The sequence below is a fragment of a genome, unplaced genomic scaffold (assembly GCF_019419815.1).
Source record: "Pyrus x bretschneideri cultivar Hongxiangsu unplaced genomic scaffold, Pyrus_bretschneideri_v1 Contig21, whole genome shotgun sequence".
Classification (NCBI taxonomy): Eukaryota; Viridiplantae; Streptophyta; class Magnoliopsida; order Rosales; family Rosaceae; genus Pyrus; species Pyrus x bretschneideri.
The window spans coordinates 2,636,345-2,663,235 of record NW_025999513.1 but is presented as its reverse complement, the minus strand read 5'-3'; the positions used below and the strand labels follow the sequence as shown (position 1 = coordinate 2,663,235).

The 26,891-nt window shown below is 38.9% G+C and overlaps 2 protein-coding genes across 13 annotated transcripts; both read left to right on the top strand.

Annotated features, from left to right (window-relative positions):
* Window positions 1–10,325: 10,325 nt before the first annotated feature.
* LOC103961143 (protein TIFY 4B) lies at window positions 10,326–15,031 on the top strand. Of its 11 annotated transcripts, none has more exons than XM_048584601.1 (10): window positions 10,326–10,596; window positions 10,804–10,952; window positions 11,049–11,206; window positions 11,930–12,020; window positions 12,093–12,258; window positions 12,738–12,815; window positions 13,253–13,369; window positions 13,946–14,003; window positions 14,126–14,322; window positions 14,577–15,031. In XM_048584601.1, exons 1-10 carry the CDS (start codon window positions 10,479–10,481, stop codon window positions 14,591–14,593), a joined length of 1,149 nt encoding a protein of 382 aa, XP_048440558.1. In that variant the 5' UTR covers window positions 10,326–10,478; the 3' UTR covers window positions 14,594–15,031. The 11 variants fall into 11 exon arrangements, with proteins under 11 accessions (XP_048440558.1, XP_048440556.1, XP_018506387.2 ...); XM_048584599.1 differs by having other exon boundaries at window positions 13,940–14,003; XM_048584602.1 differs by having other exon boundaries at window positions 10,327–10,596; window positions 12,756–12,815; window positions 13,940–14,003.
* Window positions 15,032–24,636: 9,605 nt separating this feature from the next.
* LOC103961142 (acireductone dioxygenase 1) lies at window positions 24,637–26,485 on the top strand. 2 transcript variants are annotated; one of them, XM_009373665.3, is made up of 5 exons: window positions 24,637–24,774; window positions 24,896–24,983; window positions 25,088–25,182; window positions 25,595–25,834; window positions 26,191–26,485. In XM_009373665.3, exons 1-5 carry the CDS (start codon window positions 24,769–24,771, stop codon window positions 26,317–26,319), a joined length of 558 nt encoding a protein of 185 aa, XP_009371940.2. In that variant the 5' UTR covers window positions 24,637–24,768; the 3' UTR covers window positions 26,320–26,485. The 2 variants fall into 2 exon arrangements, with proteins under 2 accessions (XP_009371940.2, XP_048440457.1); XM_048584500.1 differs by lacking the exon at window positions 24,637–24,774 and adding an exon at window positions 24,808–24,832.
* The last annotated feature ends 406 nt before the right edge of the window (window positions 26,486–26,891 follow it).

Sequence of the window (26,891 nt, the reverse complement as noted above, 5' to 3'; positions counted from 1 at the left end):
AAAAAATGTTTCTAGAAACCGTAAAGTTTATATATATATATATTAACATATCAAAGCTTGGTGACGATTCAACTATCGAATCATCAATTGCTATAATAATCAAGAGGCGGACCCTAAGGACCTAGGTTCAAACGACAGAAATTCATCGATCGGACTTCACGTATGGAATTGGAGAATCAAATTTAGCCTAGGAAGGTCATGGGATGCCTCAGCCCAAGCACCGCCGCCACACGCCGCCGTACACGGTGGTTGGCTGCCTCGACTTGCCAAAAAAATCAACTATTTCTAAAAATTCTCAAAGTTCATAGAAATGAAGATCTCAATGAGTAGAGCAAGTTTTATACCTGTTGCCAAGTCCATTTTGGCAGGGAAATGCTTCAATTCGTCTCGAACCCTCCGGAACCCTAAAATTTGGGTGAGCTTCGATTCGCCAAATTTGCAACTTTGCTGTCCCCAAACTTGTTTGGGCTTTGTTTCTAACCTCTAAAAGAGTGCTTTGATGGTGAAGATCGAGTGTATTTCATTCGGAATTGACGGATTGCCACCAAGAGTCCTACGGTGCCTTCGCCGCTGTACACTATGAAAATGCCTCATTTGCTTCAAATTTTTGGGTGATCAACTAAGGAGGAGGGGCGTGATGATGTTTGCAGGTGATAGGGGTCCTAATTCGCTGGAAAAAATGGTGGGAATGCGTTGGAATTCTCTCGAGGTGACCGAGTTTGAAACAGGTCACAAGTCAAGGGAATGAGGACTGGGTTCCTTTCCTTCTCTCTTCCCTCTTTTCCTTCCTTTCTTTTCCTCTCCCATTGGTTCTCTCATTTTCTCCCTTTCCTAATTGGTCTGGTTAGGCCATACACGTGGCTTTCTAGATTTTGCTCCAAAAATCTAGAACATTCCAGAAAATAATAAATTTACAATTTTACCCTCGACTTCATTTGTTATAACTCTAAATTACATTCCGTTTGCACCCACGCGTTCGTAGCAACGAGTATTATGCGGATACGCCAAGAAAATGGATCTTACGTGACTCGACAAGGCGGTCAACAAAAGTCAATGCATTTGCCTCAAATGGCATTTTTGAAATTTCACATTTTAAAATTATAAAAACCGTAGTTTTTGGGGACAGGTCGTTACAATCACAGTCATTATGTTTTAATGGAATAAGATCCAAGTTGAGTGACAATATCCATGTTATTTATGGTCAATTGACCAGTTTATATAAAAGTAAGTAGTTTTATCACAAAAACAAAGGTGAACTGCCAATTTAGTTTTTGAATTATAACCTAAGTGAAAATTAGGTCCCCTAAATTTTTTTTATTCTTTAGAAAAATCAGTGTTTGAATTATAAAAATCTGCCAATTACATCTCTAATATTAGATTCGAAACTACTATATTCAATTTCCATCACTTTAAGTCACGTTACTTGCATGTGATACACATTGGAAGGTAAATTGGTAATTTTTTATAAAGAAATAATGTACAGAGTTGACTTTTGAGGGTAAATTAAACGTTAGATTCGCAGTCTATATAAAATGCTAAGGACTTATAGGCAAGAAAATGATAGTATTATATTTTAAAATATGTTAAGTGACTTAAGTTGACGAAAAATTAGATAAAATAACTTTGAATATAATATTAGGAATGTAATTAGCCATTTTTTTTATGAATTTTAGAAATTTTTTTTATCCAAAAAATAATTTAGGAACTTAATTTTTGTTGAGGTAATAATTTAGGAACTAAAATCGGCACTTTATTTCAAAAAAAAAAACAAAAAAAACAAAAAAAACAAAAACAAGCAAGAGTTGTAGAAATGTGAGATTTGGAAAAGTACGTGGGTTTTGGGGTAAATGGGTGAAAGCAACGGTGTGTAGGAGGGTGGGAGGGATGCTGTGCTGTACGAGACGAACACGGAACATCTGAGTCAAGGTTGAACCCTAATGCCCCTTCTATGCACACCCCTACCCTCATTTGCAGACAACCATTATTGCATCCTCCCTCTCATCCCTCTCTCAACATCATTCTATTCCAATTTCAAGCATGGTAGGCCTATTAAATTCGTAGGGGGACCCATACTTGTACAAGGGACAGGGTCCACAGCGACATATTTTTGTTGTTTTATAATACATGGACTTTCTTGTTCTTTTTTGATAAAATAATAATTATATATGGGCTGGTATTGGCAAAAAAAAAATAGAAAGGGAGATTTGCCCTTTTCTACAATAATTTATGAGATGTGGATTTCCGAATCCACAGTGCATGAATAAAAACTTAGTATTCTATTCACTAAAAAATCAAGAGTAATGTTAGGTAAATTGATTTTTTTTACTTAAATTTGTAAATCATATAATGTGTCATTAATAAAAAATAAATACGTTAATTAATACTTAAATAATAATTTAATCGTCAATAACTATATCATATGATTTACAAAATACAGTTTAAATAGATGATCTCTTTTAACATTACTCAAAAAATAAATAAGAGAGGAACAGTTGTATTAAACGAAACCCCACGATCTTCCAATAAGTGAGGGCCAAAGCTCGGCCAGGTCTCCAGCAGCTGGGAAAGGAGGGGCTGTGGAAAGGTCGGTGAATCCGGCACAGTGATTTGATGGGTTCTGGGTTTGGTTGCATTTAAGGCTAAAAAAAAAAAAAAAAAAACTAGCCGCAGTGGGGAGGGAAGACTCAGAATAATTTGCTGGATCACTTGTTTTTGTTAAAGAAGGCAATTCACTAAGGTTTTCTTAGATCAATGTCACACACTCACAAGGCCAATCATGTGAAAATTGATAAATTTCGATATGACTTTCTAATTAGGGCAACTTTAAATGAGAAGAGATTAGTGCGAGGTTGTGTTGTGTGAGATTAAAATACAGGACAGTTCTGTGTTTTGAAAAAACTAGAGCAATAGTCCATGAACTTTCACTCAACTTTAAAGCTACATGGCACAAAACAAGAAAATCAAATGTGGACCCCACGTTAACCATGTCAGCAAACTAACCAAACACATCGATTTACATCATGGCATTTTGTAAGAAAATTGTTATTAGCACTTCAAAAATCACATTTAACACTCCAAACCTTCTATAATTAAAAAGAAAAATACACTTGTGAGGAGTGTATAATGAGATTTTTGGAGTGCTAATAGCAATTCTCTTTTTGTAAAATGGAATTACCTATTAATTATAAGGAGTCAAGTGTTAGTTTGAGATTACCTGTTAATGTTAACTTTTGAAGATAATGTGGACTAAAAGAGGAAAATAAACTAGCTAGGCCTACAAGTCCTGTTGGGCCCTCGGATCATTTTGGGTTGTTGAGGGCTTAGGTTAACGTTTAAACAATACTGCTGTGTCTATATATGGTCCATCAAATAGCACAAGGGATTGGGAGTTGCAGCAAGCAACCCTTCTGACTGCACAATATGTATAGTGTATACTGCACGAACAATAAGCTGAGAAAGGGAATCTTCACTGCGTTAGGATATTTGGAAATAAAAAAATCGCCATTGATGATTTACTTGTGTTCCTGCGACTGCCACCGATGTTTAATTATATATCAACTATGAGATGTATATATGCAAATGCAGCTGCAGCAGCAGTAACCAGTTTGGACTGGCCACCTTCGGTTTATATATATATGTATGTATGTATGTATATATATATATATATATGCATGTATATATATACACACACACACAGTTATTGCGCAATTGTCTGCACTCATGAATATGCTGTGTAGTACTTAATAAGCAGTCCAGTATGTATTGTGGCCTGCACTTCTAACATTACATATTAGATAGTGGACGTGAGAAATACTTGCTATCCCAACGATGTATTGCCTCTCTCTCTCTCTCTCTCTCTCTCTCTCTCACACACATAACTTTGCGATATATCCTCGTTAAGAGTTTTTGCAATGCTAGATATGAAGAGATATTACATACCAGATAGTGCACATAAGAAATACTTGCTATCCAGACGATGTATCGCCTCTCTCTCTCTCTCTCTCACACATAACCTTGCGATATATTTGATGAGTTAATTTCATATTATATATTTTATCCTATTCTTAGTATGTTTTGGTAATCGTTTTGGTAGAATTTTGATAATTTGATTTGTATTTTCAATATAGGACATCCAACTTCCTTTGAAGCAAAACATGATCAAACGGACGAATTTTGGAGTGATTTAAATTGGAGGATGTTCGTGTCAAAATTTGGGATTTTTCCACCCAGCGGTTATTTTTTGGTGATGGATTAAAGGAGCAGTGCACAATGCTGGAAAATGGTGTTTTTGGGCTTAAATTGCGTTTTTGGAGCTCAAAATGATATCTGATGGGTTCGTGGTCTTCTAAAGAAGTGTTCAGAATATTTCAAACCTTAAATACAACGACATTGGGCCGGTTTTGAAGCAGTTTAGGGTTATATTTCCTATTTTATTTTACTTATTTAGTTTCCTAGTTGGATTGAAAGACCTTTTATTAGGAGGATTTAATTTCTACTATGTTAAATAAGCTTGGCCGGCCTATTTCTTGCTTCTACTTCTTCTCCGTACGTTCTTGAAGAGAGGGAATTGGCCAAGCATAGAGATTTTCAGACTTTTTCCATTCTAGGTGTTTTCGATCTTTTATTATTTCAATAAAGAACTTTGTGATGTCTATTATGAATATGCCTAACTAATTCTCTTTTTGCTAGGGTGAGGTCACGAGTCTTAGCAAGAATAGGTAGTTTCTCTTCAATTTGCTTATGATTATATGCATACAGGTTTTCGAATTATTAATCACTAGTTTAAACTATCTAATTATCTTGATGCTTGATCACCATTAGGATGTTTAGAAAAGTAATTTGATGCAATTTTGGTCAAAGGTCGATCCCTGAAATTGACGAAGGCTTCTAGTGATTAATATGTGCAAGTTCACTTAGGATGAATACCACATCTCAAGGGTTGCATGGTTTTTCAAAAGGTTTCACAAAATGTAATAAGTCATGCATTTTTAGATTTGATCTGAATACCACAGACGGATTGCATGTTTGATATACGCTCTATGTTGGGAGTCCAAGTCAGCATATATTAGGAAAACCTAACCTTCGAAATGTGCATGTATAAGTCATAAGTAATTAGGAGAACTATATAGAATTGTTAAGGTGACGGCGGATCCCTAATTTGATTTCTTCAAAACTGTTTCCTTTTTCTTCATCTTTAATACTGCAGATTAATTTACTTTTATTAATCAGTTTCGTTTTCATTTAAGTAGGTCATAAAATCAATCATCTCAATTTCTACTTTACAATAATTAATTAGAATTCGGTTTGCTTCAAATTATTTAATAATCCATGTGGAGAACGACCTTGCAAGATCCATTTATACTACAATAACCTTGTCATTCTTGCAAGTTTTATAGCAGTTTTTAAACCTTTCGCCGTGTGGTAAAATTCCTATCAATATCCTCATTACATGAGAGTTTTCACAATGCCAGATGTGAAGAGACATTATATACCAGATAGTGCACATGAGAAATACTTGCTATCCCGACGATGTATCACCTCTCTCTCTCTCTTTTTCACATAACTTTGCGATATATCCTCGTTACATGACAGTTTTCGCAATGCCAGATGTGAAGAGTGTTGAATTAATTAATTCAGGGTTTGTTTAGTGTTGAATTTGAAATGAATTTATGTAGTTTTCAAAATCTTTTATTTTTAAATATTTCCAAAGAAGCCTTTGTAAATTTTCTCTCCAGTCTGAAAGATATCTGTCACAAATTACTGTGTATATATAATGTATGCATGCAGTTTCTTGATGTCAAATATATATGATCAGGAGAAAAAGAGATAATTACAATACTAATTATATCGACGTCCCCAACATAACCTTGCTAATTAACTATCTTCTTCAACACCCAATTGAGCTAATTCTAATTGTTGCCTATATCTATACAGGTAATTGGGTGTGCTGCTCTGTGTGTGTGTGTGTGTATGTTGGTCTCTTGCACGAGCTGCCCTATTTTTGGTTTCTGCTACAGTGTGTGTATATCGTGTGTACACACACACACACACACACATATATATGGTAGCTTAGATTTAATGTGTTGCTTTGGTTTTGCTATAGATGTTTGTCCTCAAGGAATATTAGATTCAAGAAATTAATTAAGTGGTCTTGAAAAATTGAAGAATTGACCCTCTGGAGTTGCATAAATATTGACACACCCCGACCCAGGATGTCCACTAGGACTCCGAATCGAGTTGTGTTGACCGATACTTGGAAGGTAACGAAGTCATAAAGTGTATTGATGTGGAAGATGTAAACAAATTTAAACCTAAAAGTGCCTAAGTACAAGAGTGCGCGGTGAGCGGGTGTAAACTCATTTCACATGTGATAACAGAGCATAAGTACAGTACAATAAAAGAGGGTGAGAATTATACCATCGATGGTAATCGTCTACTCCAAGATTTGCCAATAATCATTGTCGATACGAAAACTCTGCTACTAGAACCTGAAGGGGCAAAAAACAAAGGTGAGTGGGCCTGAAAATAAAGTTTTAATAAAAACGTTTTGAAAATGTTATAACCCCTTGCCGTAAAACCTGTATAGTTTCTAGAAAATAATAGTATTACGTAGGTATTAAAACCAATGCACAAGACTAGTGAAAACTGAGATATGCCATGTCATAATATTTCAGCACTAAAAGATGTAAACCAGATGTGCAACTAATATAAAACAGTATGCCAGTCGGAGTCACCTTGCATGGCCTATACGACTGGATCTATAGCTCATCAATCTAGGCTAGCACACAAGTCGGAGTCACTTAGTGTGACTTGTACGACAGGTTGTGTATAAATATGTACGTTCAAGTGTTACAGTCACATGAAAGCTATGCGATAAATCGCGGGTCACCTACGAGTCGGAACCATTTATTGTGGTCTATACAACAGGTTGGCACCAGACTTGGATCCAAGGTGAACGTACGGTGCTAGAGGTGAACAATCACGTGAAGGCTGACCTTAACCTCGGGCGAGAGCATTAATACTGGGGTGTAGCCTGATGAGCTATAATGAATATATGCATGCTCATATAATTCAACAATTTCAATCACATAATAACTCACCTGAACTTACCTGTGCCCCTGTAGGATCATTTGGCATAATCACAAATGTCATCATAATGCAATATTTAAATATAACACCTTTAAATCATGGCATGCTATGCATAACTCAGTTCAAAGCATTCATGGAAACTATGAAGTTTACACACACACACACACACACACACACATACACACACTATAAAAAGGAAGAAGACCCATTCACATGGAGTTCGCGCTACAAGTCCCTATCACAATATCGAAGTGTATGGAATGAATGTCGCCTAGAACAAATATCAAATGACAACTCAAGATTCTTATCGATAGAACACGTAACTTACATAAAACATATCCCCAAAGACGTTCTAGAATGATTTGAAATCCATTGACTAAAAGTCAACCGTCGGTCAAAGGTCGACGGTAGGGTCCACAACCCTACTTAACTCGATTATAAAGATATGCTCCTCATATTTCTGATTCGTAACTTCCAAAGAATCACATTATGCTTCTAGAACAACATCCTAAAGTTTCAGAACGATTCAACAGTCGGATCTTCACCAATTGATAAAATTAAGTGGCGGCCGACGTTTTATTTTACGAACTTACAAATCCAATTCGGTAAGATCTGTATGTCGGATTCCCGATCCATTAGTTCTTATAATCTTCAAATATTACATACTATATGGTATTAAGGTTTGGTGATGATCCAACGGTTAGATCGTCAATTCATATAAGGACCCCGTGGTGGTCGACTAGGTGATCAACTATGAAACTATATTAAAACATTGTAACTTCACTAAATGAATGTCAATTATGGAATCGGGGCTTCAAAATTAGCCTAAGATGGTTAGGTGGGGTTTGGCCTCACGCACCGCTGCACACGGCAGTCGGCCGCCCCAACTCGCTGGAAAATTTATCTATTTCTAAAAACTCTCAAATTTTACAGGAATGAAGATCTCAATGAGAGGAGAAACTTTCATACCTACGACTAAGACCAATTTGACTGGGAAAAAGCCCAAATTTCACTAAAACCCGTCGGAACCCTAGATTTTGGTGTGCTTTGATTCATCCTTCATACTTGCTCTGACGCCTTAACCAATGATTGAGAATTATTCCTGAACTCAAGGGGAGTTTTTTGATGGTGGGGATCGATGAGATTGCCTTCAGAAATGGCGGATCGCCGCCTAGAGACTCACGGGTTGCTGTCAGAGCCGACGGCTTCGAACTTCATAATTTAGAGCCCAATTCCTTTGATTTTTGGGTGGAATGTGAAGAAGGAAGGTCGTGGAGTTGGTTCTAGGTGGTCAGGTGATGTAATTCGCCGGAAAACCGACAAAAAATCGTCGGATTCCATGGCTACGGTCCGGGTTGGGTCGAAAAAAAGGAAATGGGTCGTGGATCCTATGCTTCTCCTCTCCCTCATTTCCCTTCCTTTCCTGCTCTCCCTATTGGTCACTCTTTCTCCTCCCTTCACTGATTGGTCCGCACCTGTCCTTATTCCTCATTTCATTTCCATCACAGCCACACACGTGGCATGACCATTCTTTGCTCCAGAAATCTAGAGCCTTCCAGAAAATGGTCAAATGACCATTTTATCCCTATTTTTACTTGCCCACAACTTCTTTGTTATAACTCCGAATTACGTTCCGTTTGCGGCCACGCGTTCGTACCACCGAATACTACACAAATACGCTAAAAGAATAAGTCATACGTCTCTCTCTCTCTCTCTCTCTCTCCCTCTCTCTATATATATATATATATTAGCAATTGGCTCCCTCACCAAAAGTTAACAAATCTTAGTAAGAATCCTAGGACTCAACTAGTTAGGATAAACGTGAAATAATATGTTGAAAATAAAAATCAATTAGAGTTTTGTACTATGTGTAAAACCACATCCTGTAATTGAGGAAATACATCAATTGTGCTTTTGAAATTCAAGCACTAATCAAAACTGCTCCACCACGATTGGAATTGGATGCAACGACTGAATAACCAACTTTCACGATAGATGGAAGTTGGGTAACCTTGCTTCTATTTAAGAGAATTCCCTGCTCACAGATAAAATAATTCTACGTTTTAGGTCTATCACAATTAGAATATAAAGAACTCTAAGTGATCAGTAGATGCGTTCTCCTGAAACTACCAATATGGTACTACTATGGTTGCTTCGACAAGTTTGTCTTCAACCCTTATGCATGCTTGTGATCTAGGGTTAATGTTAAATTAGAATTTGTTCCAATATTCCTTACCCACTAAACGTGTTTCAGGAAATGGTTTCACAACTTTGCTAACATTTTTCTTAACCTAGCTTAAGATGTATGGAACACAGGATAAAGTTAGTTTATTTGAATCACAAGGTAACTTCAGTTACTTTTAAGTTGTAATTTGTATTCACTGTATTGTAAACGAACTGTGGCTTAAAAAGCTATATATATACAATTACTTTGCAGCAATTTTAAATTCCTTAAACGTTTGATGTTGGAGTAGCTTTTAGCTGTTTATACACTTTTCCAAGGTTTATTTATTACATTATTCCATTGTTGAGTTACACTCCACATTTTCACACACTTTGCTCGTGTGTGGCGATACTACTTAAGCTAAACATATGGACAATAAATATTAGGTGACGTGAATCATGCATGACCATCAGACTTTTAGACATGAGTTAACTTGCTCTACTCTAATAAAAACAATTTAAATTTCACCTTAAAATCAATTTACAATAAGAGAAAGTGGTCTAACTCTTTATAAACCCTTGTAAAATTTATTAACTTTTCAATACGAGACAACACTCCACACATCATTGCACATCAATTGATATGAAATCTTTGGCTGCGGTGTTTTGAATATACTTGAATATAGTGACCTCTTCTTTTCTAATCCAACCCTAAAGATATAATTGTGCATTATATATTGCATGTGTCGACGGCATAAAAGTCACCCTTTGTCTTCTATTTGCCTACAAGTCCTTACTAAAACTAGTTATTGATAAACCACACCCTAGAAGGCTAGGCCTAGTACCTACACTTTCCACCGTCCCTCCCTCCCCTATATGTTCCCTTCATCCCTTCCACTGTAGCATTAACCCCCTAAACCACCAATTAATCATTAACTTTTTAATAATAATTACATAAAAATCAAAGGGTTTAGTCCAGAATCATTCAGACATAGAATTACGTGGCAGTCTAGGGTGAAACGCAGCTTCCGAAAAGCCCCTTCCCCACAAAAGCACTTAACTCGTCACCACACGACTTATGACTCCTCACTCTCCACTCTCGCACTTTGCCCTTTGCCCTTTTCCCCCCAATTCGCCCTCCCAACTCCCGCTAAATTACCCACCCGCCCAGATCGCCCTCCTACTCGTAGGGCTAGTCCGCCTCCACCGGCGGCCAAATTCCCGCCATGAACGCCGCAACCACGACGTTTCCCTCCATTCTCGAGAAGCCCCTCAACCAGCTCACCGAGGATGACATTTCCCAGCTCACCCGCGAAGACTGCCGCAAGTACCTCAAAGAAAAAGGTCCTCCCTTTCTCCTCTCTCTTTTCGCTAATTTCCACTTTTGCCCCTCCACCCCCCATCGCCATATTTTCCGGCGCGCCTAAAATCACGGGACAGCGCACTCCCCGGAGTTTATATTTAATTGTCGAAATTAATTAATTAAACGACGAGGATTTCCCCTTTTTGTTCGGTAATTTTTAAAAATGTGGTGGCCACGTGTCCGTACAGGAATGCGGCGGCCCTCTTGGAACAAATCGCAGGCGATCCAGCAGGTTATTTCCCTCAAGGCGCTGCTGGAGCCCAACGAAGATTCCGGCGCCGGAGCTCTCAGAAAGATTGTCGTTTCGGCTCAGACGACCACCGCCACCACCCAGCGTGTCAGTACTTTTTTATGTGCTTGTTTCCCGAAAAAATTACAGTACTTTTTTCCTTTATGCTTAGCACTTGTTTGATTGCAAGATTTCTGTGTACAGGCCGCTTCGAATTCCGCTGATTCAGCTAAGGAAGCGAGCGCCGATGTCCAGGCTTCGGTGTCCGCAGACGAGCCAGCGACGCATCCGAGAAATGAACCGCCCAAATCGGTTCCCGAGGATCCGCCGGTCGATGCGGATACTGCGGCCGTCAGTCCCAGGTTCATCTTCTTTAGAACTCTTTATTGACCTGCTATAATGCATGGACACTAGCTGAGTTTTACTGCTCGGTGTAGTTTGAGTATGTTAAGCACAATGTAGTAGTGAAGTATGCTACTTTATCTAGTTGAAGCAATTTTTTGGGATAAAATTCTTGAAGTTAGTAGACTTTGGAGTTATAATGTTGGCTTTGTCCTTCGAGAATCCGTATCTAGTCTTGTATGATTATTTGATCTTAGTAGATTGAGGGGGAAATGGGTTTGTGAAGGAGATTCTGAAGTGGATTCGCGTTTTCATACCTTGCTTAAATAGGTGTTAAAGAAGCCCCACATGAGAAGGGTGGCACCATGTTTACCAATTTGTGGCAGGCTTATCTTTCCTCCATGGGTCGTGGCTTATGCTTGAGTTGATTACATACATTTTAAAGATTCAATTGAAGTGAGATTACGATTAGGGTGCATATTCTCTGTGTTCCTTAAGACGGTTATGAAGCCAAAGTAGATTACGTTGTTTGTAGAGCATTATATGGCATTTTCTTGATTACAAAACGTCACCATTTACTATTTCAAACGATGCAAATAATTTGCTGTTTTCTGCTGAAAGATTGGAACAGTATGTTTATAATTAAGATATATCTAGGGGGTGGTGAGAACATTTCATGCAATCAATCTTGTGATATATTTATGTTAGGTTCTAAAGGAAAGTATTTGAAATTGTGGTTGCAGAAATCAGTGTACAACTGATGCATTAGTTGGGCAAATGACAATTTTCTACAGTGGCAAGGTGAATGTGTATGATGGAGTGCCATCTGATAAGGTAAATGAAGCTTTCTATTTGAATGGAGACCCTGAGATAAGCCTTCCAATGCAACGATATATGGATTTGCAGGCACGGGCAATCCTGCACTTTGCAGCTGGGCCCAACCATCTGCTTCTGGACAATCAATTTGGTGGTGCTGCAGCAGAAAGGTCCTTACGGTGCCAATATCAGACTGCGGGCGATAAAGATGGTCCTTTCCCTCCTAGTGCAACAATTTCTCAATCAATGCAAACAGGTATTTGTGCAGAAGGATTTCTTAGCTTACATTCAAACTACTTTAGGTGGAATGTAGTTAGCTGTGTACTTGACTTTTGGTTAAAACTGCACATACTGAAGGGAAAATGAGATCCAAGATATGGTTCTATGCATTGCCTTCTTTCATTGATGGGACAATGTGATTTCAGTAAATTTAATTTTAAATATTGCTCAAAATTTGAGCTTGCTGAAGCAAGAATTTTCTATTCAACTTCCTTAATCTTCCTACGGGTGCTGTACTAAACATAGCTTAGATCTTTGTTCAGTCTTGTGTCTTGATTAATTATGAGTCAATTTGGCTGGAGTCACAAAGAAAGGATGTTTGCTGTTGTAGTTTCTGATAGATAGAGACCTTGACAGTCAACAATGTCCTAAACCCTATGCTAGAGGACTATAGCTTTTGAGTTCCTGGTGGTTATTTAATTGATTTCAATGGATCAATGGCTAATTAATTGATAGTTTCAGTTAACTTTACAGGGAAGATCGGCGAATATACACAGCAGTACTGGGAGAAAGGGAACAGCACTCGTGATCCTGGTAAATTCAGTATTTGTGTACCACTGTAGAAGTTGCTTGTGTGATTTGCAAAATTTTCTCTCCTATCATGTATCTGAGTGAAAAGTATGCAGTTCTTAAACAGAAAGAAGCTTATTGTTGCAAGTCATATGGTCTCCAAGGATATGCATTCCAATATCCTAGATTAAAAGAAAAAAAAGATATAAATCTTTACAGATGCTAGACACACATTAGTTTCAGAGAGTATGTAGAAGGTACGGGTCATATTTTCTTATGTGTAAAACTGCTCATTAGATTTTTTTTCCCCTCTCGTCGCTGTGTATGTTTCCCTTAGGAGTATTTGGGAGAAATTTTAATTATTTAAGAAAGCTGTAAAGCAAGATATGGCACTATGAAATTATAGTTGGTGATGCTAATTTGCAGAAGCGTGGTAACTTTATGATGTATTATTTTTGTAGAAGTATTTTGGTGGAGGGTTAAAGCCTTTACACTAGTATCACAAGATTCAAATCACAACCAATTTTGCTGTCACCTCAGGCCAAAGAAAAGAAACCGCGACTGCCAACTGTTTTGTTGTAACATCTCTAACTCCATCTGTCACTTGCTCCTTTGAAAGACTTGTCTGTCAGCAAATTTAGAATGAGGAACTTTAATTTACGAAGGAGCTTTAAACTAAAAAAATTGCAATAAAAGAATACTACCAATGAACTACTCAATCACACAAAGCTACAACTAAAACATTACAAATGCACTGCAAAGATGCTAAACAAAGGACTTTCAACTGATACCTGAAAGTTCTCCCAAATGTATTGCATCTAGTCATTTTCAACTCCATCTATCTAATTTTTGTAGTGCTATCCTAACAAATTTAGCCTAGGTTATAAAACTTTAAAGTTCGTCATCCAAACACACCATAAATCTACCTTCACTACTGATACTGCTCTTAGCACTAGTTTCACCGTCAGTCTGTCACTTTCATTTCCCTTTGCTTATGCCGAAGTCACTACCTTAGCATGACTCCTTTGCATGCCATGGGATTCTGATGAAAAAGTCTTACAGGCTTAACCAGTTAAAGAAGTTTCACTCTTTGCTGTATTAAATTTACTAGTTTCTTTTCATTGAAACATTTGGTGGTAATCCTTAAGATGCAGACGGTCAGGTGAGCAGACAAGTCTCGTTGCAGAGATACCGTGAAAAGCGAAAAGACAGGTACCTACGGGTAGAAACTATTTTTTACTACCACTAAAATCATTTGTTGCATATTAAAACTCCTTAAGTGTTGGATCGCATCCCATTCATTTCCTCCCTTTTTTGGCTCATGTTTTTACTAGAGAAAGATTAAAGATAAAGAAAAATAGTGGAGCGAATTCTAGCTTGGAGGTTTACTTGAATCATCAACTCAGGACACATACCTCAAATGGTAATTCAAGTCCGAGTGGCACAAGCTCTCCACCCCAACCTGGGCTGCTACAGACAGCTGAAAATCAGCCAAAGATCCGCTGTCTTCCTGTTGACCTAAATGAGAAGGGTAAGCTATAAAGTTCCTCCTCTGTATATTCCATGACATTTGATATTAATGATTCTTTGCGAATTTAACCTTTATAGTTTTCCGACCAAACATAAATTGACTTATCTGGTAGATTGGATGTCCAAATTCTACTATGTGATGGTATTTAAAGGATTGAAGTCAGAAACAGATGCTCTTATGTGACAATATTTTGGATTGTAAAATATTTACAGGTTTGGTTTTGTTTTGTTTTTCCCGGTTTGACTGTTATGCAGATATCCTGGAACGCTGAGCTTGACAATTTCTAGTTCATAAAGAGTTGGGATATGATTGAGGACCCCTCACCTTAAATTAGTGCCATGACAAAGCTGATGGGATGTGTAAGCAGAAACTAAATTAACCGGCTTCTAGTGACCTACGTTTTCGTATGATTGGGCTGCTCTGCGACCATGAAGTTTTTCCAGACTTGTGCTTATCAGGAGGAGGATTCTCAGTTTGGACTGGTACGACTTTGATCAGTTTTGTAATTTGTAGGATCGTATTTTCATCCTCGGGAATTTGGTTCGTTGTCAATGTTTTTAAGGGTCGAGATGTAGAGCTGCAACCAGCAATGTCCTCTTTAACTCCTTATGTATGTAATTATTGTACAAGTTGGATAAGATTCTCTCCTTCAACGTTTTGTAGTTATGAAGAAGAGCTCTATCTAATTTACCGTCGCTTTTGTTTATTAGCCTACTAAAGTTGGCCAAAAATGTGTTGCAATTTGCTGAAAAATCATGGCTCAGTTGATGCTTGAAGTAGGCAAAAAATGTGTTGCAATTAGCAAACTACAGTTTTTAGTTTTCCACTTTAGAGCATCCCGTTGATGGTGGGCAATGGCAGTTGGAAAGCAAGAGCAATGAAATTGCCCTCACTATTTACTCTAAAGAGTAATTGTTTTTGTGCAAGTCCTTCTGTTTGAAAGGAAAAAAGGTAAGGTCAAGGATGATTACTATTTACAAACATATGCTTTTTATTTTTTATTTTGAATGTTTTCTTCTTATTTCCACATATCACTATCAACGTAGATTTTTGAACGATTTAAATGTTTAATTTGTAAGTGTATTGAATGGTTTTTGGTAATTTTCATAATTTTTTTAGAGTTAAATTAATCTTAGCCGTTGAATGGGGCAATTTATTTTAAATCAAAGGCTCACAAAGAGCCAAGTGGGTGGGGAAGTTGGAGAGATGGGCAACAGCTCGTGGGGGTTGAGGCAGATGGACAACGTCTTTGGGCTTCATGTGGGGCCCCTTTGTCTACTGGACTTCAACTAAGGCTCAAGCCCTTGCACTTGTTAAAGAAGGCAGCTGCCTTCAACTCAATTGCCTGTCATTTTGTGGATTAGTGGAGGAGTTTTTTGGGGTGAAGGACAACTGGACTCAATTTTTGGGGCAATTGGGTGATGGGTGGAGATGTTAAAAGCTTCTTTAGGCAGAGCCTTAATCTATAATGTCTTTTGACCAAGTTGCTTATTTCTCAAGCAGTACATGTAATATGTATCAATACGTAATGAAATTATTAAAAGTTCCGGCTTCTTTTGCATATATAAAGTTTGGTTATTGGAGTTATTTTGATTTACTAACTGTTTGGGCCCAAAATATTGTTTTGGGTCAAGCTCAGAGTTGTTCTCGGCCCAGTAACATTCATCTAGAATTGTCATGGGCCATCTAGTCAAGGTCGGCCGAATTGTATTGCGAGGAGGATTGGTTTAGATAAGGGTAATGTAGTCGAACCCTAGTACAACATGGAGTCTTAAAGCTAGATATGTTTAGAATTAAGGGATGAATCTGATTCGTTATGAAGCTTGGTTCAAAGTCCTATTGGAACTAGGATTGGTCGAAACCTGATCAGATTGGGTTGAGGAGTCCTAATCTGAGTACATTTCTAGTTCGGCCATGAAAGGTCGTTACCATACATAGAGAAGGGAGTGGATCATTCAAGGTTCCTCCAATTCAACACATAAATTGTCCTGTGCAAAGCTTCTCAACAACCTTTGAGATTTTATCATCTCCCCATTTCTTCTCGCTAACACATCTTCAGTTTGGATAAATAGTATTGTGAAGGCAACTAGCGACATCTTCAATTTGGATAAACAACACTGCTTTGAGACCGACTGGTTATTTATCCAAGTCTTAGTCGACAAGGATTTTCGAGTCCTTGTTGGTAGAGGTCATCTCATTAGCCTTCTTGGCGAAGTGAGGTGTTATAGGTTACTAGGCTCGACACATTTGAACGCCGAGTTGTTTTATGATTGGATATTCACAAGTACACTTTAGAGTTCGGCATTTCGATGGCCGAACCACATTTACCATCAAGACATACATCTCTTTCGAGTATTTGTGTCCATAGAGTCTAGTGCCAGTTTGGCATGCTTATGCTCTCACGAATATAATCACCGTGACCGAACTTGGGGCCAACGATTTGTGAACTTCGCATAACTAACAGCCTTGTCTTTAGGCTCTAGAACCGGAGGGCTGAGACGTTTTCCTTCCTCAGCTGCAGTCGTAAAATCAAGAAGTCAACAACGTGCTCAACAAGACATTAGCATATTTTACTCCCTGGTCGAGCTCGACCGTCGAGTTGGCACGCCCTGCACATAACCGAATGACATAGTCAGCTCAATAGTTACTTAGCCTGCACGCCACGTAGGCTCGATAGTTTTTAGGGTCAACATTTTGGCACGCCCAATGGGACCTAATGCTAAAGCTACGAAATTTATGACCATTAAGACACGATCAATAAAAAAGAAAACAGTCATAAGAAAGTCGACGACTAATCATCCAGTCCAAAACCCAAGACAAGATAGCTTATTACAAGCACAAAATCCACTTCCTACTGTGACACCTGAAGCCACAAATGCGACACGCCGAGAAAAGGAAGTTAATCTCGGCGGTCAACCTCGTGATGCAAAAATCCCCACCAAAATGACAAAAGGCATTTTTGTTGAAGGACAAGTGAAGGATTGTGATGAGGATGGTGATGAGGCCTCTGATCCACCAACTAGATCGTTTCTTCGACGACAACTTGAAGAACATTCCTCGCAGTTTGAGCAAATGTTCAGCTGAGAGGTAAAAAGCATACTTGAAGAGATGTGTGATAATAGTGTTGTACACAATAGATTGCTCGAAGTTTTGGCTAGTAAAGTCCATGATATTGGACACGCTGATCAATCCAGGCAGCCTCTTCTAAAGAGTAATCCCCTACCACCGATACAGGTTGAGACAAGATTTGCTATGCTTAAAATGATTGACTTGGAGAAAAAATGTGGATTAAACAGTAGAGTGGACAAATTTGACCAAGGAGCAGAAGCGGTGTCTATTGACATGGTTGAAGTTTAGAGAATGATTGATTCGACTTTAAAAAAAAGGTCGAAGTTCCCAAAATTTATTCACCCATATCTAGCCTTTGTAGAAAGATTCAAATATCCTAAGGGATTCAAGATTCCAGACTTTAGTCTTTTCGCTGGAAAGACATCTTTGTCCTCGTTAGAACACGTGGCTCGATTCACTGCACAATGTGGAGATGTTAACAGTGATTTTCATAAACTACGACTATTTTATTCTTGTTAACTGGCTCAGCATTCGCATGGTACATCAACCTCCCACCCAACTCCATCCAAAGCTGGGAAGAATTAGTCGGGAAGTTTCATGAGCAATTTTACCAGCCAGGGATGGAAATGTCAGTTTCTTTGTTGGCCAGGATGGCTTAAGCATCTGACGAGTCACCAATGAAGTATCTTACGAGGTTTAAGTCGGCCAGAAATTGCTGCCGAGTACCTCTTCCTGAAGTTGAGTTTGTTAGGATTGCCTTGAATAGCCTGGATGTAGAGTACAAAAAGAAATTTTTGGGGGCAAACTTTCGAGATATGTACGAACTTGCATAACATGTCAAACAATATGATTATTTGCTCCGAGAGGAAAAGATCTTAAAGTTCTTATCCCGAGGAACGATTTATAAGAACCCTACAGTCAGTTATGCATCGGCTGAAGGGGAAGAGTCCCAGTATGCCAGCATAGATGTGGCCAAGATAGTAATTGATAAACCATATGTCTGCAAAGCATTGGCTCACGCTAACTCCAAAAATGTCAAAACTCGCCCGACACCTATGGAGATTGCTGTCAAAATGTCAAAGGTTTACACCTTCAACATCACCAAGGTCGATGTCATCTTCGACCAGTTATTACTCGCAAAAATTATCAAGCTTCGGCCAGGGAATAATATTCCCAAGGCTAAAGACTTAAAAGTAAAGACATATTGCAAATACCACAACTTAAACAAGCATACGACAAATAATTGTGTCGTATTTCACGATGCTATTCAAAGTTGGATCGATAATGGTAAGCTTAAGTTTCCTACGAAACAAATGGTCGTGGACTCTAATCCTTTCCCTATGGCGACGGTAAGCATGATAGATGCTCATTTACCTAGGGATAAAGGAAATAGAAAGGTTGAGTTCGTCCCAATGCAATTCGTCCTTAAGCGGAATTCTCGACCACGATTGAAGATTAATTTATCTTCAAACGAACCACCCAATTACTATTCAAACCCAGCTTATGCGAAGTCAATGTCAGACTCCAGTGTAGAGGAAACTGACGAGCCAATGATTTTATGTAGTCGGTGTAAATTAAACGTCATCTTAATTGAGCCAAAGGAAAAGCCAGTACGAGTTGAAATATCACAACAAACGTCCATGGCTACGATAACATCCCAAAAAGTGCTCGGTGCAGGTTAACACCAAAAAGTTTTTGATAGGCTTAACCTTTAAGGACAGAATAACAAGCCATCTTCAGCCAAATGACGCCTTGATTTCGACGCGTCGTTTTATAATGAGGAGTATTATGCGCTTAACTCTGGCAACTAAGGTTCATCAACAAACCAGCACATTTTCAAGCCATCTGAGCCATGCAACCAGCGTTGGTACAGCTACAACTTCCCTACTGGTATATATGATGCAATGTCCAAATTGCAGAAATGTTGGCGCCAAAGAATAGACTTATGACTCGCCGAGGAGCAACCCAGGCCACCTCAGTTGTCAAATGGCAGCCGAAAGAAACGGTCTATAATGAAGATGATCAACGTCCTCCGGCAATCATGACCGAGCTACTTCAAGGGAAGAAGGTGATTTATCACAATTTTGAAACTACAAATAAAGAATTCGAGAAGCGAATCAAAAGCTCACCTCGAGCATTTCTGGAAGGAAGCTGAAAGCAAACTTCTCCGCTTCCTCCACAAGAATCGTTGATTAAAGTAAGATGAAATCTCCACCCATCATTTCTCGGTGAAGCTTTGGAATACATGCGGGAATTTCACAAGAAACATTCGGCGAATAACTTGTGCAACCTGCTAAAAGCATGCCAAGAGGCTCTTAATCTAGCACTAACTTGCTCCGATGCTGAACAGGCCATTCAAAATACCACAGATCCGGGAATGAAAGCTAGGTTCTAGTATATACGCGAGGCTTGTATCGACTTTGAGGTTGACCTATATATTGATATCGAAAATGTCGACTTTCCCTTCTCTTTTGATGACCTCCGATATTTGCGGTATCATTTTGAAGTTTTCTGGGCCGTTACCCTCTTTGGTCTTACGACTGATGAAAAAGAACGCGTGGTGTGATTAGATGCTTACTTAGACACGAAAGACGCTCGCATCACATATCAGGAGCCGACTCGTAAAGCTTCGCAAGAGCAAAACCAAGTTCCAACGTCGAACGAGCCCAAGGTTAACATTCAGAACGAATCGGGTTCGGTGGACATACTGCAGGAACGTATTCTCATGGTAGTCGAAGAAGATTAAGCAGATAATTCCTATAAGCAAGATACCTTGCTCGAAAATCCAGAAGACAAATATCACAACCCAATAGGCCCTTCGATCCTCGACAACATGGAAATTAGCATGATCTACTTTTTACCTGCCTAGTTCCGACCAACCATATCCCAACCAAATTTCCTGGACGGTGATGTAGTTGCTGATGAGGTTACGCAAGTCGATTTTGTGGCCACTGAAAAGATTGAGCAAGTTAGCAAAGAATATAAATTTAAAGAATCTCTCGCCAAACTGTTTCTCTATTCTTCATCCGTTAATCTTCATCATTTGAAGCCATTGTATGTCATGGCCCATATTGAAGGATACCCAATTTCTAAGATTTTTGTTAACTGTGGAGCAATGGTCAACATTATGCCTGTTTCTATCATGAAAACACTATGTCGCTTTAATGACAAACTCATTCCATCAGGGGTAACCATGAGTAGCTTTGTCGGCGACAAATCTCAGACTAAGGGAATGCTTCATTCGAGGTAAATATGGCTCAAAATCACATGACCTCGTTTGAGGTCAAAATCTCAGACTAAGGGAATGCTTCATTCGAGGTCAAAATCACATAACCTTGTTTTTTATAGTCGACTCAAAGATCGAGTATAATGCATTGCTTGGTAGTGATTGGATCTACCAGACTAGCTATATCCTTTTGTCATTATATTAAGTTCTCATCTTTTGGGATGGCAAATTGGTCAGAGTTTATTCGGTCGACAATTAGCTATTTGAAGCTAATATGATTCAAGCTTGCTATTACGATGATCACGTCAGCTACATCACGCTGCAAGGTTTCAATGAAGAAGGGCGACCGACTCAGATCTCAGTTCAGAAAGCCATCGAGGTTGGCGCAGAAACTGTTCAACAGGATTCGGTGAGACTCAGGTTGGCCAACATAATTGATGGTCCTGATGTCTGATACCAAACCGAATACACGTCGGGCCGCAGTTTCATCTATCATGGAACACCTACTGGCCTAATGGTATATTATTTCCAAACAACTGAATTCTGGCATAAACTTAGTCGAGTTCCTCACCGAAAGAGACAATGGTCTAGTCCTGTCACTTAATATAGTCCAAGCTGCCCCAGACAAACTTGAAGATAGTCGGCCCTAAGTCAAAGATCCATTGGATGAAATAAATGCTACCCCAACCTATGAAAATTGAGCTTTGTAAATTACTCGAAGAATTTAAAGATTGTTTTGCTTGGAGTTACCATGAGATGCCTGGCTTGGACCGAACGTTAGTCGAGCACAAATTACGCATCAAGGGTGGTTGTAAACTTTTCCGCCAACCCCCCTGACGATTCTCGACCGAAGTTCAACTTAGCAAAAAAGACGAACTCGTTTAACTTTTAAAAGTTGGGTTCATTCGGACAGCTCGATACGTCGAATGGTTAAAGAATATTGTCCCAGTTTTAAAGAAAGGTGGTGCTCTACGTATTTGCTTTGATTTTCGTAATTTGAACTTGGCAACCCCTAAAGAAGAATACACCATGCTAATTTCAGACTTGTTAATCGATGCTGTAGCAAACCACAAGATGTTATTTTTCATGGACGACCATGCTGGTTACAACCAAATTTTCATTGTTAAGGCCGATGTCCATAAAACTGATTTCCGTTGCCCAAGGGCAATCGGGATCTACGAATGGGTCGTCATGCCTTTCAGACTTAAGAACACCGATGCTACATATCAACGAGCTATGAATACTATTTTTCATAACCTGATTGGCATAATCGTTGAAGTCGAAGCACCACCGATCACATTTAGATGATATTTGGCTTGCTTTCCTTCGAATGCGCCAACATAACCTTAAAATGAACCCTACCAAATACGCCTTTGGCGTATCGGCAAGTAACTTATTGGGATTTCTTGTACATCATCGTGGCATCACGGTGGATGTGAATAAAGCTTAAGCGATCATTGATGCTCCACCCCCGAACAACTAAGAAGCAATTACAATCCTTGCTCGGTAAAATCAATTTTCTCCGCCGTTTCATTTCTAACTTGGCAGGGAAAATGCCACGCTCTTGAAACTTAAGGATTCTGACAAATTTTAATGACGCGAAGAGCATTAGGATGCTTTCATGCAAATTAAGGTCTCATTCACGACCCCACCTATCCTCGTGCCACTTTAACGCGGTAAACCTTTTAAATTGTATATCTTGACGACTGAGGAATCTATTAGCCATCTTCTTGCACAAGACAATGACACTGGGCGGGAGCAAGCCATTTTTTTATCTCAGCCGGAATCTTAACTCAGCTGAGATAAACTATTTAGCCGTTGAGAAACTCTGTTTGGCTTTATTCTTTGCTGCGTCTAAGCTTAAGCATTACATGCTCTATTTCATTACTCAAATCATTGCACAAATAGATGTTATTCACTATATGCTCACTCGCCCAATAGCAAAAAGCCGAACCAGGAAATGGAAAATAGCACCATTCGAATTTAGTTTGCAATATATGCCCTAAAAGCTGTCAAAGGACAAGCGTTGGTTGATTTCTTGGCTCAACATCCTTCTTCATACGATTTTGGGGGGCAATGAAGTATAAATTGGCATGATGGAAACACGTGATAATTATTGGACAATGTATTTTGACGGCTTTAGTACCTCGACCTCAGCTGGCGTTGGAATCATCATCTAGTCCTGTGATCACTACTGATGGTATTTTTCTCTTAAGTTGGATTTCGACTATACAAATAATTAGGCCGAATATGAAGCCTTCATCATCAGCATTAATGTCTTTCAAGACTTGAGGGCAGCCTGTGTGCTCATTCTTGGTGATTCAGAACTTATGATTAACCAACTCAATTAGGCTTTTTGTTACATGAGTTGTACCTCGGCGCCCTATCATATGGTTGTTAGCTATTTAGCTGAATCGTTTGCAGGGATTACGTTCAAGCATATCTCATGAGTTCGAAATATCGATGTAGTCAAGTTGGCTCAAATAGCCTCCGAAGCATAACTCCTGGGGGGCGAACTTAGCCGGATCATACCAGTGGTGCGACACACATACCCGGCCTTGGTTAATCAACAAGTTATCCACCACGACCACATAATCTGTACACGAGTTATGTCCCTACCTTCGTTGTTGGAACGAGAGGATCCTATAGATACGAGAGGATCCTATAGTTATGTCTCAATAATCTTAGTGGCAAACATGACTGCAAGATAAAGGTACATGCCATAAATTACGTAATGTACCAGAATGAACTATATCAGAATGTTGAAGACAGTCTGTTGTTATTGTGCCTCAGCCTAGAAGAGGCCGCCCATGTTATTATAGAAGTACATGAAGGAATATGCGGAGCTCATCAATCTGGACACAAAACACGATGGTTGGTCCATCGACACGGTTATTTTTGGCCAAGCATGTTAAAATATTGCATTGAATATGCGCAAGGTTGTGTACAATGTCAAATCCATGGACCCATATAGAGGGTCTTGGCCGAATTACTTCACTTAGTCACCAAACCGTGGCAGTTCAGAGGGTGGGCTATGAATTGCCCTGTGCAAAGCTTCTCAACAACCTTTGAGATTTTATCCTCTTCCCCTTTCTTCTCGCCAACATATCTTTTGTTTGGATAAATAACACTTTGAAGGCAACCGGCGACATCTTCAGTTTAGATAAACAGCACTGGAGCCGTAGAATCAGTCGATCAATGAGCATCTTCAGTTTGGATAAACATCACTGCTTCGAGACCGACTGGTTATTTATCCAATTCTCAATCGACAAGGATTTTTGAGTCCTTGTTGGTAGAGGTCATCTCATTAGCCTTCTTGGCGGTGTTACAGGTTACTAAGCTCGACATGTTTAACGCCGAGTTGTTTTATGATTGGATATTCACAAGTACACATTAGAGTTCGGCATTCCGACGACCGAACCACATTTACCATCAAGACATACATCTCTTTCAAGTATTTATGTCCATATAGTCTGGTACCAGTTCAGAGTGCTTATACTCTCATGAATATAATCACCGTGACCAAACCCGGGGCCGGCAATTTGTGAACTTCGTAGAACTAGCAACCTTGTCTTCAGGCTCTAGAACCCGAAGATTGAGACATGTTCCTTCCTCAGCCGCAGTCGCAAGATTAAGAAGTCAGCAGCGTGCTCAATGCAATATCAGCATATTTTACTCCCCAGTCAAGCTCGGCCATCGAGTTAGCACGCCCCACACATAACCGAATGACGTAATTAACTCATTAGTTATTCAGCTTGCGCGCCACGTAAGCTTGGTAGTTTTTAGGGTCAACACTAACACTAACACATACAAAATCATAAAAATATCAAATCCCTTGCAATTTCTTTAACCTTGTGTTGGTGATTTGAAAACGATACTTGAACTTTGTGTGCACAAAATATTTGTGCAGTACAACTTTCGAATCTGGACCATTGGTTTTTGATATTTGATAGTCTAGTGATATACACCATAATCAAATGGTGACAAAATTCCCAAGAATAATGTCCACGAATAACTTAAAAAGGAAATCGAACCGTACACGTGGCAAAACCATTCATGCTAAACGACAATCCTACACCCCATAATAAACAGTGTTTGTGTTGAGTTTGCTCATCCGAAAAACCGAGCTGGGAAGCGAGTCAGCCGCGGCGATGGAGGTGAGTTCATAGTACAAGGATGATTTCCATGTCGTTTTTTGATACGAAGAAGAAATAGTTTGGTGTTAAATTATTAATTTAATTGAAATTAAGTTAAATGGATTAATGGAAGCTGCTGCAGGCATGGTTCATGGACGACAGCGATTCAGACCCAAGGCTTCCTCACCATCGCAACCCCATAGAGTTTGTTCCTTTGGACCATTTGGCAGGTCAGACTAAATCCCTTCCTTAATCAGTAATTATGAATTAATTAGCATCTAATCATTGATCTTAGACTAACTAAAGAAGGTTGGTCGGTGTACCGGTGTTGCAGAGCTGGGTGTGCTCCACTGGCGCTTGAACCCAACGGATTATGAAAACGATCAAGAACTGCGCAAAATTAGGGAAACCAGGGGATATAATTACATGGTATTACTATTATTATTACATCACCATTTCTTAGTCAAAAAAACCTTCATTTCATATTAAAAAACACTTAAACTACCATTCAACTCCGACCGCAACTGTTATTGCACCCGACTATTATTGAAACCGACATTAACCGTTGACTTGTTAGGGATTTTTCCTTTCGTTTAATTATTAAAGTGTTTCTCGCTAAAATTAACAGTTGAGGGTTTATTATTATTAAAGGGCTTCTATTGTGCTATACATGCTTGCTTTTGTGTACTTTGGAAATGTTTATGCTTACTTTTGTGGAGATTGGTGACATTATAGTTGTTATTTTGTACGTTGGGTTTTCGAAAAAGTTGATTTTTATGCTAATATGCTGTTAGGGTATCATCAAAGAAATAATCTTTCATATGGTTTGGGGATTTTGTAGGATTTGCTTGACATATGCCCAGAGAAATTGAACAATTATGAGGAGAAGTTGAAGAACTTCTACACAGAGCACATACATGCTGATGAGGAGATTCGCTACTGTTTAGAGGGAAGCGGGTACTTTGATGTCCGAGGGAAGGATGACCGTTGGATTCGAATTTGGATTAAGGCCGGTGATCTTATCATTTTGCCCGCTGGGATTTACCACAGGTTCACCCTTGATACCACCAATTATGTAAAGGTAAGAGTCCAATACCTAGTATCATGTTCATGGGGCATGTCTTGATGCACACAAAATTTTAGTTGTTAGAAAGAAATGAGATTTCACATCACACTAATTTGATTTGAAGGTTTTTTTGGTACCGATATGATGCTTGTTTTCAGAACGACGAGTTCAGGGACAAGTGTATTGTTAAGGTTTAGGATATTTGACCACAATGTAATGAAGGCATTACACGGGGCAGATTGAAAGCACCATATGAATACGAACACCCAAAAAATGAGGATTTTGACTCGATTAATTTACTTGTTGGTATGCATGATTGGTGAATGTTTTGAGTTTGATGTGATTAATTCGTATTTATGGGTATTTTGCAGTTGATGAGGCTGTTTATGGGAGAGCCTGTGTGGACTGCGTATAATCGGCCACAGGAAGAACATCCGGCCAGGAAGGAGTATGTAGAGAGCTTCACTAAGAAAGTAGGAGTGGCATTAAAAGCTCATTAAAGGGTCCTTGTGATAATATATATAGTAGAGAGTATGGATATATGTAGTTTGAACGTTTTTATTATGTTTATATGTACTTGAAACTTGAGGTGGAAGTTTCATTCTAAATATGATAATGTATGTACTCTCTTATTATGAATTTCATAACTCGGGAGTTATTTCTGCACTCTGATTTTCATGTTTTGCACTTCATGCTTTTTCGACAGTCATTAAATTGAATAAATCAAATGAGAATCTAGAAACATAATTAAGGGTAGAAATACAGAAAGTGAAAACGTAAGTACGGAAATCGTGCCCCTTTAAGAATCATGCCAATGGTTTTGCTTCTAGTTTTTCTTTTGCTTCCTTCGTGAAGAAAAAGGATGAAAGAAGAAATAGTGTGACAAGTATTCGGCCTCTTTTTTAAGTAGTCTTTGAATTTGCATCAATCGATCCGACCGCAATAATATTGTGGGAGTCGAAATCTATGAACGATTTGGTTCTTCACTTGGAAAACAGGATGCTTCACCGACTTCAATATTTTTCTTATGGCAAACCGATTTCCCATTGAGAGACGAGTAAACTTTTGGTGC